General features: G+C 43.2%; 2 protein-coding genes across 3 annotated transcripts in view; both read right to left on the bottom strand.

The window, feature by feature from the left end:
• Window positions 1-24975, bottom strand: part of LOC310750701 (uncharacterized protein) — a 735887-nt gene that overhangs the window by 52399 nt on the left and 658513 nt on the right. The gene's annotated exons all lie outside the window — the stretch shown is intronic.
• The window catches only part of EBF2 (EBF transcription factor 2), a 254019-nt gene that overhangs the window by 43175 nt on the left and 185869 nt on the right, over window positions 1-24975 (bottom strand). For both annotated transcript variants that reach the window (XM_083588712.1, XM_083588711.1), the window contains exons 8-10: window positions 13025-13142; window positions 8042-8172; window positions 6373-6499 (exon numbers count right to left, since the gene is read on the bottom strand). In XM_083588712.1, coding sequence (XP_083444838.1) covers window positions 6373-6499; window positions 8042-8172; window positions 13025-13142 — 376 coding nt within the window. The remainder of the gene's footprint in view (window positions 1-6372; window positions 6500-8041; window positions 8173-13024; window positions 13143-24975) is intronic.

The following is a 24975-nucleotide window of genomic DNA, read 5'->3' as shown; positions in this document are numbered from 1 at the left end:
GCCCCTTCCCAGACACATTGTCTCTCCCCAGGCCACAATCTTCACTGGCCTTGCTTTGCACTCTCCTTGAGTGCTTTCTGACAGGTTGGAATGTGTCCTTGATCTCTGTTAATGGCTCTTCCTTGTCTGGATGTGTGTGCAAGAAGTGTGTGTGTAAAAGCTAGCCTACTGGGCAAGCGTAAAAATTATATTCACTTCTCCATCCTTTTTTGCCTCTTGCCCCACCCATATGTCCTCTGGAAGTTTGCCTAGAAGGGAATGTGGCTCCAGGGCTAAAATGAGGTTTCCCATCCCTGGGTCATAGATTGTATGTGATACATCAGGGACAGGTTTACTTGACATGACCCCATTCATGCTTCTGTGTTGCTGCACATGGAAGCTAATAACGCCTGCACAAGGCTTAAGTGTCAGCAACATGTACTATTAAACATGCATGACTACTTGAGATTTCTTTCCTTTCTGTGGCTATCATTATATTGTTGAATTTGGATTGAATCCAGACTAAGCTAGTTGAATTTAGGCCTCTCTGAAATCAGTGGGACAAGTTAGTTATGGCTTAATTTAACTCCCAGTGGAAACTGTGTTCAACTGAATTCAAATAACTTACCGCCCAATTCCAACCATGTCTACTCAGACATAGGTCCTATTGAATTCTGTGGGGCCTACTCTCAGATAATAATAATAATAATAATAATAATAATAATAATTATTATTATTATTATTATTATTATTATTATTATTATTATTATTTTATTTATACCCCGCCCATCTGGCTGAGTTGCCCCAGCCACTCTGGGCGGCTTCCAACACATAGCACCATAATAAAACATCAAACATGTTTTATTGAATCAAATCTGATTCAATACAAAAAAGTCACAATATCTTTAAAATAAACAATTTATATCAAATAAAGCAATATTCAATAATCCATCAATAATAGTAAACAGGTAGGATGTAAGAAGGCATCATTTTGCATTCCATACTGTATTAATTGCATGCAACACTGTTTCCATTCCTCTGCAGTCTGCCTCCACAAAAAAGTGTCTTCACACTGTCCACTGTGGTGTAATTATGTAAGTTACGTAAATTACATTGCCATTATGTTATTCCACACCATTAATTTCAATGCAAAGGAAACATAATGCAAATGGTGGAGGAAATGTCATCAATTTCAAATTGTTTAGTGGACTGAAAGCAACAGCAGCTGCAACAACTGATCGTATTCACTGGATTGATTTCCATTCTGGACATGGAACTAATAAGTGTATAACGGCAACTTCCACTCCTTTTTCTGCCTTCATCAGAATTTTCCAGCATCCCGACCCCCAGATAAGTGGGATTAGGACTGCAGCTTTTGACTGGATCCATTCCACTGTTGTGTGCCCTAAGTGTTTTCAGGCCCAAAGCAGGGTGTGCCAAAAATCAACCCATTTCCGCAAACCTCCATGGATAGGTTTCTAAACCTTTTCAGCTACTGGGGGACTCCCCCCCCCCTTATAGAGTGGGTAGAGGGAAGCGGGGAGAAGCTCAAAACAATAAACACAGCCTTGGCACCACAATCAGCTGGGTGATTGCTTTGCAGCAGCATTGTGAGTGATAACACTCAGAGAGGAACTGCTGACAGATTCTTAACTACAGCATTGCTAGTATGACATACTTTGCCGTAACCTATTATAAATACCCATTATGGGGAACATATGCATGCCGATAACAGCTCCCACTGTGACATTTAGATTTACCCTTGGAATTTATCTTTAATTTTTATGGTTGTCTTTTTAACAGTTTATGGCTCTCTCCTCTTCAAACAAGCTGTCTCAGTGCTGTTCTTGTTCAGCTAATGCCTAATCAGTTTGAACATGGAATGAATATTGGATTTTGTATTAAATATTGAAGACTTCTCCTCAGATCTTTAGCAGTTGCAACCTGAGCTCCGAAAAGCCCTGCTTTATCATCTCTCCACCTGCTTACTAATAGGAACACCGGATTCAGTCTCTGCCTTCACGGCCAGTTCCCTTGGGAGGGATCTTGATAGGAACCTGATTCTGACATCAAAACTGCTATTGACATATTGACTCCCCTTCCACTCTGGTGCTGATCGCGGTACAAATCCAATCAAAGACCTGGATCCATCTTATTCCTAATAAGGAAGAATGGCTCAAAGTATAACACAATTAGAAGCAGTTTCTAAGAGATGAGAACGAATTTAATATTTGAGTTTGATTTCTAACCATGATTACTCAGACATATCATTGGGTTTAATTGGACTTGATTCCTAGTACCTTGTAGGAGATTAAGTGGAAACTGAGCATCAATTTGACAATTATTCTGAGATCTGAATTATTACCTGATCCTGTTTCCAAATTTGAACTGTTCCATACCCCCATCCTCCTCAAATGTGGTACAGAGCACTTTGTACATGGAATTTGTCACAGTTTTGCACACATTGAAGAAATGCTGTTTTGGATGCAAGGTTGCATCAAGATTTTTTATTTGTGTTGTTTTACTGGTTCAGTTGTGCACAGTGATAAAACACCACAACAAAGAAAAGAAAACTTGAGATAGTACCTATCACTGCTGGAAGAAAGACTGGTGGATTAAATAAATAAATTCAGGAGGAGCTGGATGCCAGACAGAGGGAATCCACAGAACAATAAACATAGAAGGTGCCTTTTATTGAGTCAGTCCATTGGTCCACCTGGCTCAGCCATTGTCTATGCTGAATGGTATCAGCTCTCCAGGATTTCATGTAGGGGTTATCCAGTCCTACCTGAAGATGCCCAGTATTGACCTGTTAGATGCAAAGCAAATGCTCTTCCACTGAGCTATGGCCACCCCAAAAAGAAATGAACTGGTGAAGTTGGCTTATACCTAATTCACACGTACATACACGTACACACACACACACACACACACACACACATGGATTGCCTGCTCAGAATGCAGTCTTGCCATGAATTAAATATGTGCAAGACAACTGCTTATAGCTTATAACTGCTGTACCTATAGCTTATTGATGGCAGGGTTAGACCCCAAGGGAACCATTTTAAATTTCAAATGTTACTTTTTAAAGAAATTTTTCCCACTTCCCTACCCCAATTTGATTTTTACTCCAGCCATTGTTTTGACTTAAATTGTTGATTTCATATAAGTATTGCATATTATCCAGGACTATGTATAGTTTCACCAGTGAAAGCTGAGAAAAAGGAACGATCTGTACCATGATCAAAACAGACTTTGAACACCACTAATATAGTGATTGGAGGCAAGAAAAACAACAACACCCTGGGTTAATTGTGCAGCTTGGAAGTTCTTATTTTATTGTTCTGTGTTTTTCTTTCAACAATTCTACTACCAGCCAAAATGAGCTGGGGGAATTGCTTACACCAGGTGCAGCTGTACTTAATAGTTGTGTTTATCGCTTTGCTTGTCATGATCTACTTAGATAGAGAGACTGAGAAATTGCTTGATTCTCCCTCCTCCCATCACTAATTTTATGGAGCATCTTCTAGCATAAAGCAGCAAAACAACCTTTCCCTTCTGGATGGATCTGAAAATCATCTTTCACTATTTCCTTGGGTATCTATGTTCTGGGACTGGCTCACTGTTTGGACAGATGGATTATCCGTTCCTGGCAGCAGCCTCACTTGGGGCACTGGCTGAAGCCACACTTCAAACAGAAAGTGGGGAGCCCATAGTGCAGGGGAGGGAACCAAAAGGTACAAGGAAGGTTTGTGTGGGAAGAAGAGTTGACATAGTTATGAATTTGCTCCCACAACAGGCAGTCACGTCCACCAATTTAGGATGGTTTTAAAAGAGGATTAGCGTCAGATTATCATGGTACTAGCCACAATGGCTATGTTCTATCTCCCCTGTTGGAGGCAGTATGCCTCTGAATTTTCAGTTCCTGAGAACCACAAGTGGGGAGAATTCTGTTCAAGTCCTGCTTTACAGCTTCCCATAGGCTGCTGAGAGAACAGAATGGACCACTGGCCTGACCCAGCAAGATCAAGATGGACCACTGGTTGAGATGGACCACTCGCCTGACCCAGCAAGTTCTTTTTATTTTCATACGTTCTCACATGAGAATTGGTTCCCATTCAAGACATGTAGGAACACGGGAAGCTGCCTTATCCTGGGTCAGGCCATTGGTCCATCTAACTCAGCACTGACTGGCAGTGGCTTTCATGGTTTCAGGAAGGGGACATGTGAGTGTCTTTGTGGAGCTAGTTCTAGACAAAGTTTCCTTCGCAACACCTGGGGCTTATTCAAATATAAGCAGAATCCGCTTGTGCAGAACTTCTATTTACACCCAAAAATATTATCTGCTATTATGAGTATTAAGAATTCTGCTGGATCAGATTGTTGTATCTATCAAGCACCTGGTTTCCTCCTCCAGTGGCCAACCTGATGCCTCTGTGAAACGCATGAGCTGAGCATGAGGCCTGCCTGTTGTGGCAATGAGTGCCTTTTATCAATTACATCTGGTTCACCTGCTATGACAGTTCCCAGTTGTTAACTTTGATTTAATTTACAAAGTTCTCAACAAATTAGGTCCAGGGTTACAGGCTTCTACCTGAACCCTTATATCCCAGCAATCACTGATCATAGGTAGGCAAACTAAGGCCTGGGGGCCGGATCCGGCCCAATCGCCTTCTCAATCTGGCCAGCAGACGGTCTGGGAATCAGCGTGTTTTTACATGAATAGAATGTGTCCTTTTATTTAAAATGCATCTCTGGGTTATTTGTGGGGCATAGGAATTCGTTATTTTTCCCCCTTCAAAATATAGTCCGGCCCCCCACAAGGTCTGAGGGACAGTGGACTGGCCCCCTGCTGAAAAAAATTGCTGACCGCTGACTGAGACCATCCACAGAAATGTCATTGGTTGCGCTGCAAGTTGGTGAGGCTCATCTGACAGAAACAAGAATCCGAGCTTTTAGTGTCATTGGGCCAGTCCTGTGGAATATCTGTCAATAGAGATCTAGCAGGCACCTTCTGTTCTAAGGTTTAAATGCTTGCCGAAAACTTTTCTTTGCCACCAAGTTCATGCAGGCAATTAAGAAAATGTATTTCCTTAAATCTGTTGGTAATCTCTGGTTTTATTTTTTTTACATGTTTTTAAATATTTTATATAAGTATGGTTGGTGTAAACCACTTATATATGTGTGTGTTTGTGACATAGCTGTACAGTGGACGCTCAGGTTGCAAATGTGATCTGTGCGGGATGCACATTTGCAACTCGCAGCGGCACATTTGTGTATGCGCGGGTTGCAATTCTGTGCTTCTGCACATGCGTGACCGCTGAAACCCGGAAGTAACCCGTTCCAGTACTTCCGGGTTTTGGCAGTCCGTAACCCAAAAAAAATGCAACCTGAAGCATCTGTAACCTGAGGTATGACTGTATATAAATTGTGTGTTTGTATATAATGTGTATAATGTGTGTGTGTGTGTATGTGTGTGTGTGTGTGTGTGTGTATGTATATATATATATATATATATATATATATATATATATATATATATGGAGTATACCTAGAGCCAGTACATGCCCGAGAGTATACTACTGGATCAGTGTGCTCTGAAATGGTTCAAACTCAGTAGTGCTGGCACAATCCATTCTACCACAAAACACTACTGTTACTGAAAGAAATGCAGAAAGGTACAAGCGGGGGATCCCACAGCTGCAGTCCAAAATGATACAGCCCAGGCAAAGGTGGACCACCCTAGGCAAAATAAATTAGGCCTACATTTAGTTTGTATCATTATTACTCATGAGAAATACAAAAAACTCTAGTGACAGCTCCAACTCCAGCTATGTGGGGTTCATGGGGAAATGGCAGCAGCAGCAGCACCTCTACCAAGAGCTGTGCTCCAAGTGGAGATTTCTGGCTGTATCTAGTCACCATTTACATTTCCCCACAATGCCCCTGAGCTAAGTTACATTGGGATGGCAGCGCGATACCGCTACGCAGTGTTAGTCATAGTGTTGGGCTGGGAAATGATGCAGGGGGTGTGAAGGACAGGTGGACAGGTGTCAGAGGCCCTGCTCTGGTGCTGGGGCCTCAAGAACTGTCCAAGGACACTGGGTGCTGATGCTGGTCCTTCCTCATGGTCTGTTGTTTATTTTGATACTTCAATGTGAGATCTCAGGACAACTAAATATAACCAGTGGGTGGGGTGGGAGGCAACCAGTGCAAATGTTGGGAAAGAGCCAAAAAAGCAAAAGAAAAGAAAAGTGTCAATTTTGAAACAAAAAGCTACGTTTTGCTGCTGCCCCCCAAAAGATCCATTTTCAACACAACTTTACACTTTAGTAATTTAGAACAAATAGGTCACCTGGACTTAGTCCTTTGTGATACACAGTTTTCACATACCTGTATAAATAAATCTACCAGGGGCTCCTTTGCAAAACTGCTTGGATTTATATGATAATGTTACTTCAACGACACCAGGGATGTGACGAGGGGGCGTCTGGACACGGATGGCGTGAGGGGTGATCAGCTGGGAAGATTCAAGGAGAGAAAAGAAGTATCAGTGGTGAAGCATTTCCACAGGACCCTTCACCAGTCTCAGTTTGTGCAGTTAGAACAGGGCTGGAGATCTGCTGACCCTCCAAGCTCTGTGGGACTCCAAATCCCATCATCTCCAGCCACCATGGCCAATAGTCAGAGATGATGGGAGTTGTAGTCCAACAACATCCAGAGAGCCAAAGGTTCCCCAGGCCTTTTCTACATAAAAAATTCTCCAGGTCAGCGGGCAAAACACACACCTTTATTTACTCAGGCTAATGATGAAAGTGGGATGCACAAATCTGTTCATTTCAGTTTATCATTTTATCCAATCTTAAGATGAGTTTGCCCCATTTCCACATAAATTTGCTTTTTTTAAAAAAAAGTCTGAACAATTTGTATGAATTTTCACATTTCTCCTAGTATACATTTTTGCATGTGATTTTGTCTAATATATGCATTCTAAAACAATTTGCCATATATAATACATTTTCTTAAATTATTTTTTTCTAAGATGCATATTTCACTAATATATGCTTTTTGTGTGCAAGTGTTCTTTAATATATGCTATTTGGTGTGTATTTTTGCATAAGGAACTGGACTTCAAATTTCAGAGAAGCAACTTGGGAAGCTCAGCCGTGTTTCAGTTTACGTCTTGGTACAGGAAGGTAAGTAGGTCTGCATTAAAATGTGAACTGAACTAATTTTACTCCATCTCTAGTACTTTTTGTTTTAAGTACTGAATAATTTGGGTCAACGTTTTATATATGTGAAGCCTGATCAAAAAAGTTCTGAATTACCTGGTTTTGTTTCAGAAGAGGAACCAATCCACTAAATGTCCTCACTAGTTCTATTTTGCATTTCCAAATTTTGTATATACAATTTGTGACAGTTTTCAGCACCTTTGTGCCTCCCCCTCGCACCCCTTCTATGGAGCTAATGCACAAGTGTGGCCATGTTGACAAAACCCTGCCCAAAAAAGCTATTGTTGGTGGGATTTGTCTAGGACTATCTGAATTTCCCTGGGGGTGGGCAAACTGTTCTGCCATTTCAGGCATGGCATGGAGGGTGCATGGGTGGGAAGCAACTTGTCTTGGTGCCCATCATGAAACACTGGGGGTGCACTGTACAAAATCGTACAAAAAATGGATATTCTCTCTCTGTTAGCAACCCATTGAATTTTACCACTTAAGAAATGATTAATATCATATGGGTCTGAATATAAGCCACACCTTTAAAATTCGGGGGGGGGGGGAGAGACAATATCCAAATAAATATAAGCTGCTCCCTTAAAATTCCGCAGGCACTCACAGCCGCTCTGTTTTAGAGTACGTCTGTTTCAGCAGCAATATTGTAAAAGCCAATTTTTGTAAGGTCGTGAATTTAAGCCACACTTTAACTTTTCACGGTCAGAATTGGGGGGGGGGGGAGTGCAGCTTATATTCAGGCCAATACGGTAGAACCAATGCAAGCTACCTTGGCTCTTTGAGAAGGATAGCTTGGCAAGCAATAACCAGAAAGCACGCTGACCTACCTCACTCCATACCAGCATGGTCCCAAATACGACCTGTAGCCCATCAAAGAAGTTGTCTCCTATAATGATAACCATTGCTCCACCTGTGGTCCAGCCTTCACTTGGGCTAATTGCTTTGATGCAGGGAGTGGCTACAGGGTAGGAGAAAGGGGAAGGGAAGGCAAAAAGAGACATCAGAGCCGCTTTTCTAGCAAAGATTAATAGCTTTATTGCACCAAGAGTTTTGAGCCTTCCCTGGGATTCCAGCCATCTCCATTTTGTTACAATATAAAGCTGACGTACCGACTGCAGCCAGTATTGTTTACTCCAGGGGTTAAAACCTTTGGAACTTCCAGATGTTATTGGACTCCATCTCCCATCATCCCCTGCCATCATGGGTCAGTGGGAGTCAGGGATGATGGGACTCATAGTCCAGCAACATTCAGAGGGCTAGATGTTCCCCTGGCTACTAGCCATGTTGGCTATGATTAATGGGAGAAAGAGTCCTACAACATCTGGAGAACAGCAAAGTAAATATTAGCAGTGAAAGTTGGGTTAAATAACAATCGTTCTACTGCCAGAAACTTCAGAAAAGTTAACATTTTCTCCCCTGGGCTTTTATAACATAGATATAAACTCTGTGGATTCTGGAGAACGTCTACATTCTTCTTTGCTATCCTAAAAAGTTCACTTGCTATCATTCAATTGCAGCAAATCCAGACTACAAAAATATATTGGTTCTACACTCTTATGGCATCCCTAATGAATTCTGGGAATTGAAGTCTGGTGTGGGTGCTGAGAATTATCCCTTAGACATCCCTAGCCTGTGAAAAAGATGAATCTCATGTAAGGCATCAGTGAAAAAAAGAACTGGAAATAAAATTGCAATGCTTTCATACAAATCTAGGGTACAAATTCACCGTGGGGAAGAAAAGGGCAACACAAAATATTAAGGAGCTGGAGAAAAACTCCCCTATGAAAACATCTGGGCTTCTGGATTTGGGGTGGGGGGTGGGAGGCAAGGGTGTGTATACATAAAATGATGCATCATTGAGAAAGTGAATGAAGAGACGTTTTTTCTGCCTCTCTCTTAATTAATACTCGAACCTGGAGTCAGGGTCAGCCCCACCACTAGGGCAGTGGATGAGCAGGTGTGTGTGTGTGTGTGTGTGTGTGTGTGTGTGTGCGCTTTCTCCTCTGTTGTGCCACACATGTGGCCCTATGCTTCCAAGCTGCCCTGCCTTGTGCTCTCTAATCCAGCATGTCATCTCAGGTGTGATGGAGGATGCTCTTTCATCACCATTCAACTGACAGTCCACTCAGCTTCTGCATATGGGATGGGGAGAAGGGCACAACCTTCTCTTTTGCCTCAAGCAGCAAAATGTCCTGGGCCAGCCTTGCCAGGGGTCACACAATGTGGTGGGAAATTCAGGACACACAAAACAAAGCCTTTTCTTCACAGGGCACATAGTTTAACTATGGATTTCATTTCATGAATGCATCTGGTTGACCACTCTAGAAAATGGGATACAGCAGGTCTTGTCTTGTGTTTTTATGCTCTTACTAGGGATGGCCAACTCTGTTTCTCTCAGCTTCTATTCCCCGCCCCCGCCCCCGCCAGTCTTACATTCAGTTCACTAGATTCCCACATCAGTTTGCATTGTTATTATTGTTCTTAAGAAAAACAGTCCTTGCAAAAATTCAGTTTTAGAATACATTTTTTGGTTAGGGAACAGTATTGCAAATTTTGGAGGAGGATGAATTTTGAAGGAGAGCTGTATTTACATATGTATATTGTTTCAGGAAGTGTGGATGAGGTAGATTCATGTCAAAATGAGAAGCAAAGTGGATTCTGACCCCCATCCCTAGTTCAGATATGCCCTTCTAGTGAGTGTGCAGGATATTCATTGCAGAATAACTTTGTACATTCCCTGCTAGAAGTTAAACTTCTGATGCTGGCAAGGTGATGGCTGGGGAATCATGTTGCCTTGCACCAGTCCAAAAAATGTTAATATCTGTCCGACTGGAGGGGTGGGGGTGGACAACCAACAGAGCCAGCTGCAATGAAGTATGAATTAGCTCAGCGGTAGGTCACATGTTTTGCATGTGGGATGTCCCAGGCTCCTTCATGGCATCTTGAGTTAAAAGAGCTCAGGTAGCAGGATGGTGGGAAACCCCTGCCTGAGAGCCCTGAGAGTCAGCTGCCAGTCAAAACTGATAGTCATTGATTAGATGCATCAGTGGTCTTGAACCAGCATAAGGCAGCACCAAGTGGAAATATATAAGCATCAGTGTCGACAGGCTAATAATAATACACAACATTTATATTAAGCATTTTCACTGTAGTCCTGTACATATTTGCTTGGAAGCAAGTGTGCATTACATTCTTAAGCATGTGAGAGTGCAATCCTATCCGTGTCTACTCAGAAGCAGGTTCAACTCTGGGAAGCCCCAGGGAATTTGATGGTGCAATATAATTTAAAAAAATAATAAAAACAAATAAGTATCAATAGGCTGGGTTTATTAATGGTTTGCATAAGTAAAAAAATAAAATAAAAAATCTCCTGCATTCATCCCAGTATTACTGCAAGAGATATCTACATTTTACATCTTGTGTTTTGTCCCTGGTGTATTTACATTTTAATGACTGTGTTAACCCCCCTCCCCCCCCCCCAAGCCATCCAGGGGAATATAAACTGAAGAGCTGTATACAAATGTAATAAATAAATCATAGGTAATAAAATTCATTTTAAGAATTTCTGGCTTTCATAGGATAGGGTATTTCCCTCTACACACACACACACACACACACACACACACACACACTCCCCCTCCCTCCAACCTCTTTCATACGTTCAGGGCCTCTGGACTATACATCCCATCAAGATCCCAATATGGTTTTCCAGTCCATAACCAAAGTCAATCCATCACTCCATTCCCAATGTTGACAAGGTCAGAGGTGGAAGGGAGCTTTGGCAGGGCTCCAAAAATACGAGACTCCTTTGAACAGCCAGTCAATCACATTCAATCAGTCAAGGAAAAACTGGAAGGCTTCCTAGCTTTGGAATCTTGGGAGTTTCCTTCTACCATTTCACTGCCCGCTGGGGGAGAATTAACACTGCTCCGAATTCTTTACTGATTCAATCATTTTCTTCCAGTTCATTAATTCTCCTTTAGGTTGATGCAGGGCACATTTTAAAAGGGAGGGACGCAACAAAACACCCTAATGAAATAATAGACTAACTTGTCTCTTCTTGTAACGTCACAAAGTCTTCTCACTTTCACTAGCTGCAAGGACAGGGCCAAGAGGGGCTTCTCTAGTTATTTTTAACTGGTGCCAGAATGGGGCTGGCAAGAGTGTAGGCGATTATCCAATTTGAAGCTTAGCAGATCCAGTGATTTGTAATTGCTTGAAAATACAGCCTGCAGACGATGGTGATTCCTCGCTTAGCCAAACAAACGAAAATCAATTAGTGTCAGTTCCCTTCTGCGCATTGTTACGTTTCCCGCAGTTTGTTTAAGGGAACGGCTGACACTTTTTCATACACATCTTGTGCTGTTACATTTCTGTTTAACTAAGATGTCATGTTGCTTGATTTGCTCAAAATCAAGTCAAGCCCAGCTGAGCAACGAAGTCTGAAATTCTTTTGTGGAATATTTAGCACATTGCCTCTCAGCTGCTCTGTCCTGAAGAAGCAACTAGAATGCAGAGTGAGACTGCCAGATTTTAATGATACAAAAGGGCTGGTCAGCTTTAGACGTTATGCAGGGTTGCTGATCTCACTCACAAGGTTGCCTCCTTATGAAAGCAAGGTAATCCATAAGCTGATGGGAACATGGTGAACTATCATAATACACTGATTGGTCCATCCAGAGCAGTACACTGACTGGCAGAGGCGTTCCAGGATATCAGATCAGGCTTTCTCCCAGTCATATGAGGAGATAGCAGGGATTGAAGCTGGAATTTTCTGTATTCAAGTTATGGCCTTTCCCTTATATTTAATCAGACCATTGGTTCACCTAGCTCAGTATTGTCTATACTGTCAGTGACTGTCGAGGATTTCAGACTAGGATTTCTTCCATCCCTGCCTGGAGATGCCAGGGCCTAGACCTGGGATCTTCTGCATGGAAAGCAGATGCTTTTCCCTTCGGATCTTAGCAACATTAGTAAATTAGCCAAACTAATTGCTCAACTACACACTACAGAGGAGGGCCAAGCTAACATGTGATATTAATGGAATAGATTTCCTTGGAATGCAAGCTATTCCTTGCCTTAATTTGCTCATCTGGATGGAGGATACCAAGGAGTGTGTGAGTTTGTGTAGAAACCAGCCTACTGTCCAAAAATAACTTTTACATTTGTTGCTCTGCCCTCTTTTGCTTTTTGTCCCACTCACCACTGGGAGGTGGTCGTTGGATGGTTGTCCAGAAGGGATTGCAACCCTCTGGCTGAAAAGGGTTTCTTGCCCCAGCATAGGAGAAATATAAATTTGCAAGCAACAATTCAAAAATGACCTTTCCAGTTGGGATGAGTGAGACCTAGTATTTATGTGTGGACATTTAGATTTTCAGTAAAGATAGGGTGCAGCCACCATGCCTCCAATCGGGGATTTAAAACACAACCCTGTGCAGGCTTTCTTGGAATTAAGAACCATTGAGGTGCCCGAGAGTAAGTAAAAAGGCTATGCTTGCTCTGCATAGGATTGCATTGTTAATGTTTGAAGGCACAGAGAGGGGTGAGGAAGGGTTGACGATTGGTAACTCCAGCTGTCCATGGCAACACAATTTTTAAAAGAGACTTTTAAATATTTTCAAAAGGAAAAGAGGGGTAAAATAGCTTTAGGGACAATTACCAGAAAATCAGGTGTCTCCCTGGTAAATAGCATTTGCATTCCTTCTTCATCTTGCACACACTGCTGTTTTCTCTCCACCTTGATTATGTGACATATTTTGGACAATACTTCCCTTTCCTTCCCCATCGCCACCCCAGATAAAGGGCCATACCTTCAGACGGATCAAGCCTTCTCGCCCTCCGTCCGTGTTTTGAGTTGTTGTGAACAAACATGTTGTCAGATACCGCCAGTACGTGCCCATCGACATTCACCGTTGTTGATAACACAACCTGCGTATTAAAAAGGCAGGGGAAGACAAGGCAGACAAATTACTTTCAGAGATCCATTTTTGATGCATTAATTAATCAGCTGAGTTTAAAATTCTATTCTATTTGGCAAAATGAAATTGTGTCCTGCGGGGCTTATTCCTTCACTGAGGGACAAGATCTTTCTGCCTTGCATTAATTTCATTTAGCAAAGCATCCTAAGAACTGGAAGACTCCTTGGGTCTTGGCATCGTAATATGCCAGCGAACTGCAAATGGCCTTAAATTTCATTTCCTATATCAGAAAGTATCACAAACTCTTTTCAGACATCCTAAAAGGCCCTATTTTGAACACATACAAATATAAAAAGAAGCCTTGTCAGTCAGAGCACTGGTTCATCTCGTTCAGTTCTGTCTACATTGACTGGCAATGGTTCTCTGGGGTTTCAGCACCACTCTAACCAACTGAGCTATTCAGATACGAGTCCCTCCCTCTCCTACCTGGAGATGCCAGCTATTGAACCCAGGACCTTCTGCACAGCACAGCACTTCCCCAAAGATGGGTGGATGGGACTGTGCCATCTATTGATCACAGAGCTTATGCGCATACAAGCTCTATGCACTACTGAGTATTCAGGAGAAAGCAAGGTCCCTAATCCAGGATACCAGTTACTGGGGGAAGTCAGTGGGAAAAGTCCTGCTTGGGTGCACTGCCTCTTTTACTTCTGATAGGGTGGTCATGTATCCTACTTTACATGCAAGTTACAATATACAGAGCCTGTTAACATGTAGTCATTGGTGATGTGGATGGGATGGACAATAAGCATACTTTTCAGTGCCAGGTAAAAACATTATTGTTTAGACAAACCTACCCAGATGCTTAGAAAGTTGTTTTTAATTTTAATCTGTTTTAGTATTTTTTGCATGTTTTAAAGTACTGTTTTTTAAAGTATTGTTGTAATTTTTTTCATTATTTCATTTTTTTGCAAACTGCTTGGATGCTTCGTTTGTTTTTTTACACTAAAGCAGTTTATGGAAGAAATAGTAAGTAAATAATAAACCCACTGCCCCTCCATGCATTTTTGAACAGTCTAAAGAAGTACTATGCAAAGCAAGTCCATTTCTCAATGCACACCTGGGTAGTGCAGCCATCAGCAATACTGCACCTGTAAGCATTATGGAACATCATATTTAAAAGGCATTTGCCTATGAAGTCAAGGACTCTGTTACATTTTCCCAAATCACCTAAGCATGGAATACCAATCAAGCTTTGAAAATCAATAGAACAGACAAGCTGGCCCTTACAAATGCAGCACTGGCAAAAAGTCAGGCTCCAGCAAACAGAGAACTCCCACAGCTGTAGTAAACATAACCAAAGGAATGGAAACTCACAGCAGAGGCAGAGGGACTTACCTACGTGGAGGTTAGCCTTCAGTTAGAGGAGGTTGTAGATAATTAGATTAGAACCCAGAATAGGTAAAGATAAAGGGGTAAACTCCTGACAGTTAGGTCGAGTCGCGGACGACTCTGGGGTTGCGGCGCTCATCTTGCTTTACTGGCCGAGGGAGCCGGCATTTATCCGCAGACAGCTTCCGGGTCATGTGGCCAGCATGACTAAGTGGCTTTTGGCAAAACCAGAGCAGTGCATATAAATGCCGTTTACCTTCCCACCGGAGCGATACCTATTTATCTACTTGCACTTTGATGTGCTTTTGAACTGCTAAGTTGGCAGGAGCAGGGACCGAGCAATGGGAGCTCACCCCGTCGTGGGGATTCGAACTGCCAACCTTCTGATCGGCAAGCCCTAGGCTCTGTGGTTTAGACCACAGCGCCAGCCGCATCCCAGTAGAACCCGGAATACCTCAATTCAAACCCCTATTTATCTATGCTGCACACTGGGTGATATTGGCCCCAGTGTTTTTTCTCTACCTAGCCCACCTCACAGGGCTGTTTTGAGGACAGAAATAGTACCAGTAGAACCAGGGGCATATTCAAAGGTGAACTTTCTGAAACAATAACCATTGTTAGAATACGTGCCCCACACTGGGCAAAGGATTGCTGCACTGTAGGGGGCAGTGGACTAGATGGTCTCATGGTCCCTTCCAGCTCTATGATCCTTCAAAACTCACACCTATCCAAAGTTTGCAAAACAGTCGCCTGCCAAAGCAAGATGTACAAATATGCACATACTAAAAGCATGTGTATACAGTACATGTGCATATTACTGTAAAGAACATACAGAAATGTATTACGTTAGTAGAAATTTCTTTGCAGAAATGTAGGTATTTGCAGATATCAACTGTATAGAAGAAAGTCAGACAAAAATACTGACAGTTTTCCAGAGGACTTTAAAAAATGTAAATTGCAAACTGACGTGGAAATGTCGAGGACTAAATTTAAAACTGGGACAATAAGAAATTGAAGCACTTGCTCTGAGCAATGAGAGCATCACTGAGGGACATGAGGGGAAGCCCCTATGATGTTAGCTAGCATGAGAGTCAGCACATGCCAAGCCCTTAAACAGCAGGGGGAGGGTATCGCCTTTGTGCCCTGCTGAGGAGCTTGCTGGAAGCTGCTAGCAGCTAGCCACTGTGGAGAAAAAGATTGCTGGACTAGAAGGACCTTTGATCTGATCCAGCAGAGCTTTTGTAATGCTCTTAAGACTTTTGGCTACTCCTGTATTTATTAAAGAACACCCAGTGCATTAAAGATCTTAAATGTGCAAGCAAGGGGCACATAACAGCTCACCTTGCAATTCAGCAGGATGAAGTCATCAAGTTACATAAAGTACACCCTTTCTAAAGGGTGTCTGGTAAGCTTGTTTTGGTCAAGAATCAGAACATAATTCTCAGGGTGTTTTTGTAAGCTGGAATTTATTCCAAAGCACAAATCATATGATGAGAGTAGTCATATATGAATGATGCATGCCTGTATCAAACATGTACTAGTTTTGCTGCTCTTTCGTTGAGTGTTATTGGTTATAGCCTGGCTAAATTGAAATGAAGTAGCAGCAGTAGTAACAACAACAACAATGAATATCTGAAAGCTCCTGAACATTTGCAAGTAAACACTGCAAGTCCCACACCAAAAATTTATGAATAACCAAAAATGAAATGCACCAGTGAACTTGACTGTGACCCAAATAATCACGCAGTGAGCTTGATGGCTGAGTGGAGATTTGAGCCCCGGTCTCTTGGGGCTTAGTCCAACACTCTAACCCACTACACCCCATCTGGGATTCAGTCACAAACAGTTAGACATTCTCTGTAATATCCGTCTTGCCAGTTTTGCTGGCAAACAATGTATGAACAAGGGCTTATATTGCCCCTGCTCACTGACTTGCTGCAATTTGTACATGAGTGCAACCATTAATATATGATTCTACTGACGTGCATTCTATTACACAGCAGGTATCTTATTGCTAAAGAACAACCAGATGCCTCTGGGAAGCCCACAATCAGAGGACAGGAGCAAAAGTCCTCTTCCACCAAGTTCTCCAACTCTCAGAGCCTCTGACCTGGAAGGGAGCTGCATAGCCATTGTCATCCTCCAAGAATTTATCAAATCTCTTTTTAAAGCCATCTATGTTAGTGGCTGTCACTATGGTCACATCCACACCAGATATTTAGAGCAAATTTAAATCACATGTCTTTCCCAAAGGAATCCTGGAAATTGTTGTGTACCCCTCACAGAGCTACAATTCTCAACACCCTCACAAAAAATACAACTCCTACGATTTTGGATTGGGGGGGGGGAGCCAAATGCTTTACATTGCTTTAAATATTTGGTGAAGATGTGAACTACATCTTCTGGCAGTGAATTCCATAGTACTGTGTGAAGAAGTACTTCAGCTTGTCTATTCTGAATCGCCTTCCGGTCAGTTTCATTGGATGACCCTGAATCAGTGACGGAGAGCAGGCGAGGGCGGGGCTGGTGCATGTCCTGGGGCGGAGTGCACTGCCCAGGGGTGCGCCACCTGCGGGGGTGTGGTGCCCAGCATGGGGGGGGAGCCTCAATGGCACCCTGGGGGTCGTGCTGCTGGGGGCGGTACGCTCCCCTCCACTCCTCTTCCTCCGCCAGTGCCCTGAATTCTAATATTATGAGAGAAAGCTCTCTCAATTCACTTTCTCTCCACTGTGCATTAAGTTAAGGACCTCAGTCAAGCCCCCTCCTGTCAGTATTTCCCTAAACTAAAAAGCCTCAAACATTGTAACCTTCCTTCATGCAGGAAGTGCTTCAGCCCCCTGATAATTGTGGTTGTCTTATCTGGCACATTTTCCAGTTCTACACCTCCATTTTGAGATGCAGAGCCATACAATGAATAGATTCTCCCAGAGTGGCTGGGGAAACCCAGTCAGATGGGAAGGGCGGTATTATTATTATTATTATTATTATTATTATTATTATTATTATCCTTAGTTCAATTCCACCATTGTTCCTCCTGGCTCACACTGCCTGCGCACTTCCAAGCAGCCGAAGATGACAAGCTCTTCCAGGGGTCTTGATCCGTCATCTTCTGAGGGCTGAATGAGGCGCGAAGGCTGCCACAGCCTCTTGTATGCAGCTAAGCCCCTCCCCCAGACCAGCCCTATTGGCTGGCCAGCCAAGGAGGCAGCGCGGCAGTCGGGAGATGATGCAGGGGGCTGAACATGCCCCCCCTGCTGCCGCGGGAAGGGTTCCCGCTTGCAGTACCTCCCCTCTGTGAGGAGGAGAGGCTTTGTTTGATCAACGTGCAGTGGGAAGGCAGAAGAAATGGAAATAAATTACTCCTGTGGCAAACTCTGCAGGTACAACAGTCTCCACAGTGTGCAGAAATCAAAACAGAACAACTGCAGGTTCCAGAGGGTTTTGTTGTGTGTCAAGACCCCGTGCCCCCCCCTTTATGTTGAATAATAACATGTGGACACCGTATTTTAGGTTCATGGGCAAAATTTAGGCCACAACTTTATTGGTTACAGAATGTGAGCGGTATTGGCTTAGGCATTGGAATTGAACTGACTATATCTTACTCCAAACCTTACAAAGTTGTGACAATTGCTACGAGGTAGGCGAAAACCAAATGGCCAGTGCCAATTTGCCAAGTGGAAAAATTCCTACCAGGCCCCTCAACAGTGACCAACCAAGGTCCATAGCAAGGCCAATATAGTCAATGCATGAAAAGAGGGCGGGAGGGCGGGAGATCTGCGGAAGCTGGAACAAGAGGGAGATCCCTGCGGTTTAAAAGGGGGGTAAGCCACACTCCCGGCCGGCTGGATTGGCTGGCCGGGGTCATGTCGCGGGGCTTCGCCGGCCCCCAATGTGTGTGAAGGCCACGTGATCCAACCGCAACACCATCCCACTCGGAAGTGGAATGGCTTTCTAAAGCTAATCCTGAATCCTGAGTTGAGGTGATGTGCCTTTTAGAGATGTTGGGTTTGTCCAAAGCAAGGCAGGGATGGTGAAGCCCTTCATGGTGCCTTGGTGAACCAGATTTTTTTTTCTTTAAAAAAAAACACCCCTGCAGAAAAGCATCTGCTAAAAGTGAAACTATATCTCTAAGCTTCCCATAGAAGGAAGAGGCTACAGTGGGGAAGAGGAGTAGAGGAAAGGGAACAGCTTTACAAAACTGAAACGTACACCTCTATCTAATGTAAAAAATCCAGGATCAGCAGTGGGAATGGGGAGCTCCTTTGCAAATTACAGGTCTACACTGTAATGACAGGAAATGGTTTTACCAGCATTCTCCTATCCCAGTGTTTTGAGGAAGGGAGCAGATTTTCAGGAGTGAAACCTAAGTCTTTAAGCTTACAGAAGACAACAAGGTGGGGTTAAGGATGGGGCAGCGGAGAAAGCTCCTTTGCAATTGACTGGGCTACTGTTGCTTATAATCAGACAGAATTATTTTACCTGAAAAGCAGACATCTTTTATTTCCTCCCACCTCAAAATCAAATTTTCTTTACTTTTTTAAAAAGGTTTTACCCCTTATGGTTGTGAAAAGGGGGCTCTTTAATGTTGCCTTTAGCTGCATGGGAGCCGTAACTGGCATATGGTTAAAGTAGTATCAAAGGCTGCAATCCTATACACATGTAAGAAGAATCTCCTGGTGGATCAGACCAAAGGCTCATTTAGTCCAGCATCCCGTTCTCACTAGATGCTTATGGGAATACCGGAAGCAAGACATTAGCACAAGAGTGCTTTCCCACTTGTGCTCCTCAGCATACTACTTCTGTTGCTTAAGGAGGAGCATAGTCATTGGGGCTACAAGGCATTGATAGCCTTGTTTTCCATGTACCGTATTTTTCGCTCTATAGGACGCACCAGATGATAAGACGCACCTAGTTTGGGGGGGAGGAAAACAAGAGAAAAAAATTGAATCCCAGAAGCCAGAACAGCAAGAGGGGTCTGGCTTCTGGGATACCGTGTGGCTGTTCTGGCTTCTGGGATAACCACGCCAAGCCTCTTCAGGGCAGCGGGATGAAGACTTCCCCTGCCCAAAGCTAAGGCAGAAGCCAGGGCAGGCGCGTCGCTGAAGGGGTGCTGCGCAGTTCTCCCTCTCTGCACAGCGCCCCTTCAAACGAAACTGGAGAAGGAACAGAAGGAGACCCTTCTGTTCCTCCTCCGGCTTCCAGGCAGGTGCGTGGCTGAAGCCTTTGGAGCACAGCGGGACCTCGCACTGCGCTCCGAAGGCTTCGGGTTCCTTTGGCTGAAGCCAGGAGAGTCTTGCTCTCCCGGCTTCAGCAAAAGGAACCCAAAGCCTTTGGAGCGCAGCACGAGTTCCCGCTGCGCTCCGAAGGCTTCAGGCGGCTATCGCTGAAGCCTGGAGAGCGAGAGGGGTCAGTGCGCATCGACCCCTCTCGCTCTCCAGGCTTCAGCGATAGCAACGCGAAGCCTCCGGAGCGTGGAGGGAGCGCTCCCTCTGCGCTTCAGAGGCTTCGCATTGCTATCGCTGAAGCCAAGGAGCCTGCATTCGCTCCATAGGACACACACACATTTCCCCTTAATTTTTGGAGGGGGGAAAGTGCGTCCTGTAGAGCAAAACATACGGTATTTGTCCAAACCTCTTTTAAGGTGGTGGGCATCACTACATCTTGTGGCATCAAATGGGGAGTTATGTCTACCCCAGGATCATGTTGGTTGCCCTTTCCTTGACCGTCTCCACCTCTACAATATATTTTTGGGGGGCAGTGGCTAGCACTGCACACAGTATCCCAAATGTGGTCACACCATAGATTGCTATAATGCTATCATGATATCGGCAGCCTTGTTTTCAATTCCTTTTGTAACATGGGCCTCACCTTTTTCACAGCTGCAACACACTGGGTCAACATTTTCACTGAACTTTCATGACTTCTCTTTCCTGGTCAAGTCACCACTAGTTCAGGCACCATCAGTGTGAGTGTGAAATTAGAATTTTTTGCCTCACTTGTTTAGACTGGAATCATATTTCTCATTTTAATTCAATTCACTCAGTTTCGAGAGGTTCTCTGGAGGCTCCTCTCAATCCCAGCTCACCGTTCAGCCCAATTATTTATGAACAAATTAAAACACAGAGATCCCAATGACAGTCTTGCACAGATTCCACTACATCCCTCCACTGTCAAAACTCTCCATTTATTTCTGCTTTCTTCTTCCTGTTACTGATCCTATGAGAACCAGTTCTCATGCCCCATGACTGTTCATCTTACATTTTCAGAAGTCCAAGTACACAATGTCTATCCATCTGCTTACTTACCCACTCAAAACACTAAAGGTTAGTTAGATGGGAGTTGAGGAAGCTATGCTGGCAAGACTTATTCTTCTAGATGCTTGGTAATTCTATCTTTGACAAAGCTTTTCACCACTTTTACCAGAAAGATATCAAACTAACTGGCCTGTAACGGCTCACCGCAATTCCTAATAATAATAATAATAATAATAATAATAATAATAATAAATGTGTTCTTGGTCAGGTATGGGTATTAATCTTAAGGTATAGATGTTTATCTTACTTTTTTTGTAAGAAAATCACCAATTTCACATTTGAGTTAAGAACTTCTTTAATGCCATCTGGACCTGGTGGTTTGTTCATTTTTTATTTGTCAGTACAGCCTAGAGCTTTTTCTCTTATCACCCACTATTTTTATTTATTTTATTAATTAAATTTATTTTCTGCCCTTATTCCCAATGGAGCCCAGACTGGCATTGGCCTTAATGCCCCAAGAGTTCTCCTGAAGGATTAAGATTAAAAAGTCAAAACGCATTATACTAGAATTCAGGGACATCCAGTGAAGCTGAATGTTGGAAGATTCAGGACAGATAAAGTACTTCTTCACACAGTGAATGGTTAAACTATAGGATTTGCTCCCAGAAGTTGTGGTGATGGCCACCAATCTGGATGGCTTTAAAAGAGGATTAGACAAATTCATGGAGGAGGAGAAGGCTGTCGCTGGCTACTAACCATGATGGCTACATTCTTCCTTGATTGTGGGAGAGTATGCTTCTGAACATCAGCCTCCGGGAATTGAAAGTAGGGAGAGGGCTTCATTCTTAGGTTCTCATGGGCATCTCATTGACCAGTGTGTAAATGGATTGCTGGACTAGATGGACCTTTGGCTTGATCCAGTAGAGTTCTTCTTAGTACAAAATTTGAATTTTAAAAAGCCAAACAGGATAATGGAGTTAGGCCAGTGCATCAGTTAACTTTAGAAGGAAGACAAGACAGCAGCCAGAAGCGTCATAGCCAGACACTCACTAGAGAGACCTGTCAGGAGTAAGCATGGACCAATGGTACCAAATAGTATGGGAAACAGCCCTACTAGAAAAATTAACCAATAAACTGAAACTGACACGGGGACAAATAGAAGAAGATGCCTTTACCCTGGTATGACTCCCCTTTATCACATACACAGCCCAACAAGACAATGACAAAAATCCACCAACGGCATACAAATCAGTATGGCTAACCTGATCCAAATCACCCTCCACCCCACCCCCACCCCACAAATGAAAACAAAGACCACCACATCCAACCACAAATGAATAAGCACACCCTAGGCCAACCCCAAGCTCTCTCATCACCAAAGGAACACAAATGAACAGCAAAGAACCTGCACAAGCAATGTTGACACCAAACCCTACCTATAGTAAGTGAAATAGAAACATCGCCACCTGACCCCCCATCTCCCCCCCACCTCTTTCCCCCTTTTCTTCCCAATGTCTCAACAAATGAAACTGATTTGTAAAAATGTTACATGGGGAAAAAATATATAAGAGAAATTGCAAACACTTTTGCAAATCAAGAAAAATCTTTAATAATAATAATAATAATAAAATTATGAAAAAGAAAGAAAAGAAAAAAGAAGGAAGACAAGATACTCCAGACCTCAAAAACCCACGGAGAAATTCAGAGGAGAATTTTGAAGCACCCATATTCCATAGGCCAATATGCATTCATTAAAGAATAAAAAGCTAACCCTGTGTGGGAATATTCTCAAACCTGTGTGTCCCACTTTCAGAAAGAGAATTTCTGGCTTTAACAGCTGACAAAACTGTTCTTGGCCCACAGAAGGGAAACCTGCTCTCTGGGAGAATCTTATGCTGACTGAAAGAATGCTTTGTCTTCTCAAGATGAACTTAATTCATTCCAAAAGGTGCCTGTCATACTGCACATTAATGCTGTACTCGCATTCCCGCCACAAAATGTGTTGCTTTCATGTGCCAATAGATTTCATCATTGTGCATTTGGGTGGAGCTGGGACTCTGCTCCAAAGTGAACGTTTCCCCTGTGACATAAGAGAGCCCAGTCAGATGCACTTCATTATTTTCTCTTAAACAATGGAAATAAATTTTAATCTCTTGCTGGCCAGCCCAGACCACACTTCAGTGGCAAGGGAATAAGGCTGAATTATTCCAGTGTCTGAAATATTTACGAGAAGATTTTAAATTGTAACCAAATGTAAATCAAAACGTATATTATTGCACATACATAACACACACACACACAATTCCAACCATGCACAAGCAGAGACTATATATTATACACACCCACTGGGATAGAGGTATAAACTTATATATACACCGGAAGCATACAGTCGACCACAGATCATTCTAGCATATTTTTACATATATGTGTGTGTGCGCGCTTAATTTAATATGACTGGAGGTAGCAGTGGCAGAAGGTATCAAAAACAATCATGTAGTGAGAGATTTGGGGCCAGAGAAGATGTGATGTGGCAGCCATGTTTGTTTTCTCATGGTTCTGAAGGTGAGGAAATGTATTATTTTTTACAACAAAAACTGCATGTGGAGGAGGAAACCTGACTGCCCCACTACCTTACTGCAGGCTTGGAACCTTTGAGCTCTTCCCTCCCCAGCCTGGTTCTCACCCAGTATCTCAGTGCCAAACTAGGAATGGTCCAATTTTTTGATCTCCTGTGGGTGTGCTTCCCGCCACCACCACAAAAAAAGAAAAATCTCTCAGCGGTTTCCATAAATTAGTATAAAATACTCACCAAAAATACAGCTAAAATCCACAAAATTTAAAAACAAGTATACATAATAAAATGGTAAATAATGTTAAGCACCATCTCCTTGAGGTTAATAGATCTATTCATTTATTACATATTATAATTTATTTCAACATTATCCCAATTGTCTTGGATTTAGGGGGCTGGGGAGTTTCTCTTACCCCACACCAACACAGAATAATCTAGATAACGTTGAAATAAATAATTAGTAAATTAATTCACATTTTTGCAGTCTCTTACATACCGTATTTTCGCCCTATAGGATGCACCGTCCCATAAGGCGCACCTAGTTTTTTGGGGGCGAAATAAAGGGGGGGAAATTTATTCCCCCCCCCCAGGCACGGGGCTGGGGCGGGGGAAGGCCGAGCTCAGCGCGCCCAGCCTTCGGCATGCAGGCAACTCTCCGCAAGCCGTGGGAGCCCGGGGCGGACTCCCACGGCTTACGGAGATCTGCGCGAAGCCTGGAGAGCGAGAGGGGTCGGTGCGCACCGACCCCTCTCGCTCTTCAGGCTTCAGTGAAAGCCTGCATTTTTTCCCTTCATTTTTGGAGGGGAAAAAAGTGCGTCCTATGGGGCGAAAAATATGGTACTATGGACGGTGTCCAAAGCACTCTTCTACTAGCACAAGTTATGCTTGTGCAGCAGAAATTTACCCGCTTCTCCTCCTCCCCATGAAACCCAGCACCCTTCCCAAATTTGCTCCAGGGGGTGGGGAGGAGATCCAGAAGAGATTTGGGGTAGCATGGGGGGGAGAAGTGTGCTACCATGATGGGTTCCTTAGCATTACACTGGATACAACCCTATGCACTAGGCCCAAATAATACATATATGTGAACAGCCCAGGTACACCTAACTGTGTATATTCCATATCTGCACTCTCAAACCTTGGCAGTAGTACTCTAGGACAGCAAGGGAAATGTTTAACAAACGTACCTTTCAAACTGCCAAATCAGTGTGGGCACAGCAGTCCCTGGCATATGTTGGTTCTAACATGTTTGTTACCGTTACAGCCATCATTACCATATGACATTCACAGCTCATAGTATGTGTGTCCACCAGAACAGTACACAAATATGATGTGTATTGCAACAAAACTAACAAAACAGATTCCAGCCTTTGCTTCTTGTAGTTTGGGCAACTAGAAGGAAATGGAGTATCCTGTAACATGGCATGGCTGATTGGAATCTTGAAAAACAACATTCCACATTGCAATATTTTGTTGCATATCCCAAGTGATCACTAAATATGGAACATGCACACTCAGAGCCAGTATGCCTCTGATTAGAGGAACTGTACCTAGGGCTGACCCAAGGCATTTTGGCACCTGAGGTGAACCACAAAATGGCAACATGCCCCCCCTAGACCAGGGAAGAA

Source organism: Podarcis filfolensis (genome assembly GCF_964270895.1).
Source record: "Podarcis filfolensis genome assembly, chromosome: 15".
NCBI classification, from domain to species: domain Eukaryota; kingdom Metazoa; phylum Chordata; class Lepidosauria; order Squamata; family Lacertidae; genus Podarcis; species Podarcis filfolensis.
The sequence above is the reverse complement of the archived record's forward strand: the minus strand, read 5'-3'. Positions and strand labels throughout refer to the sequence as shown.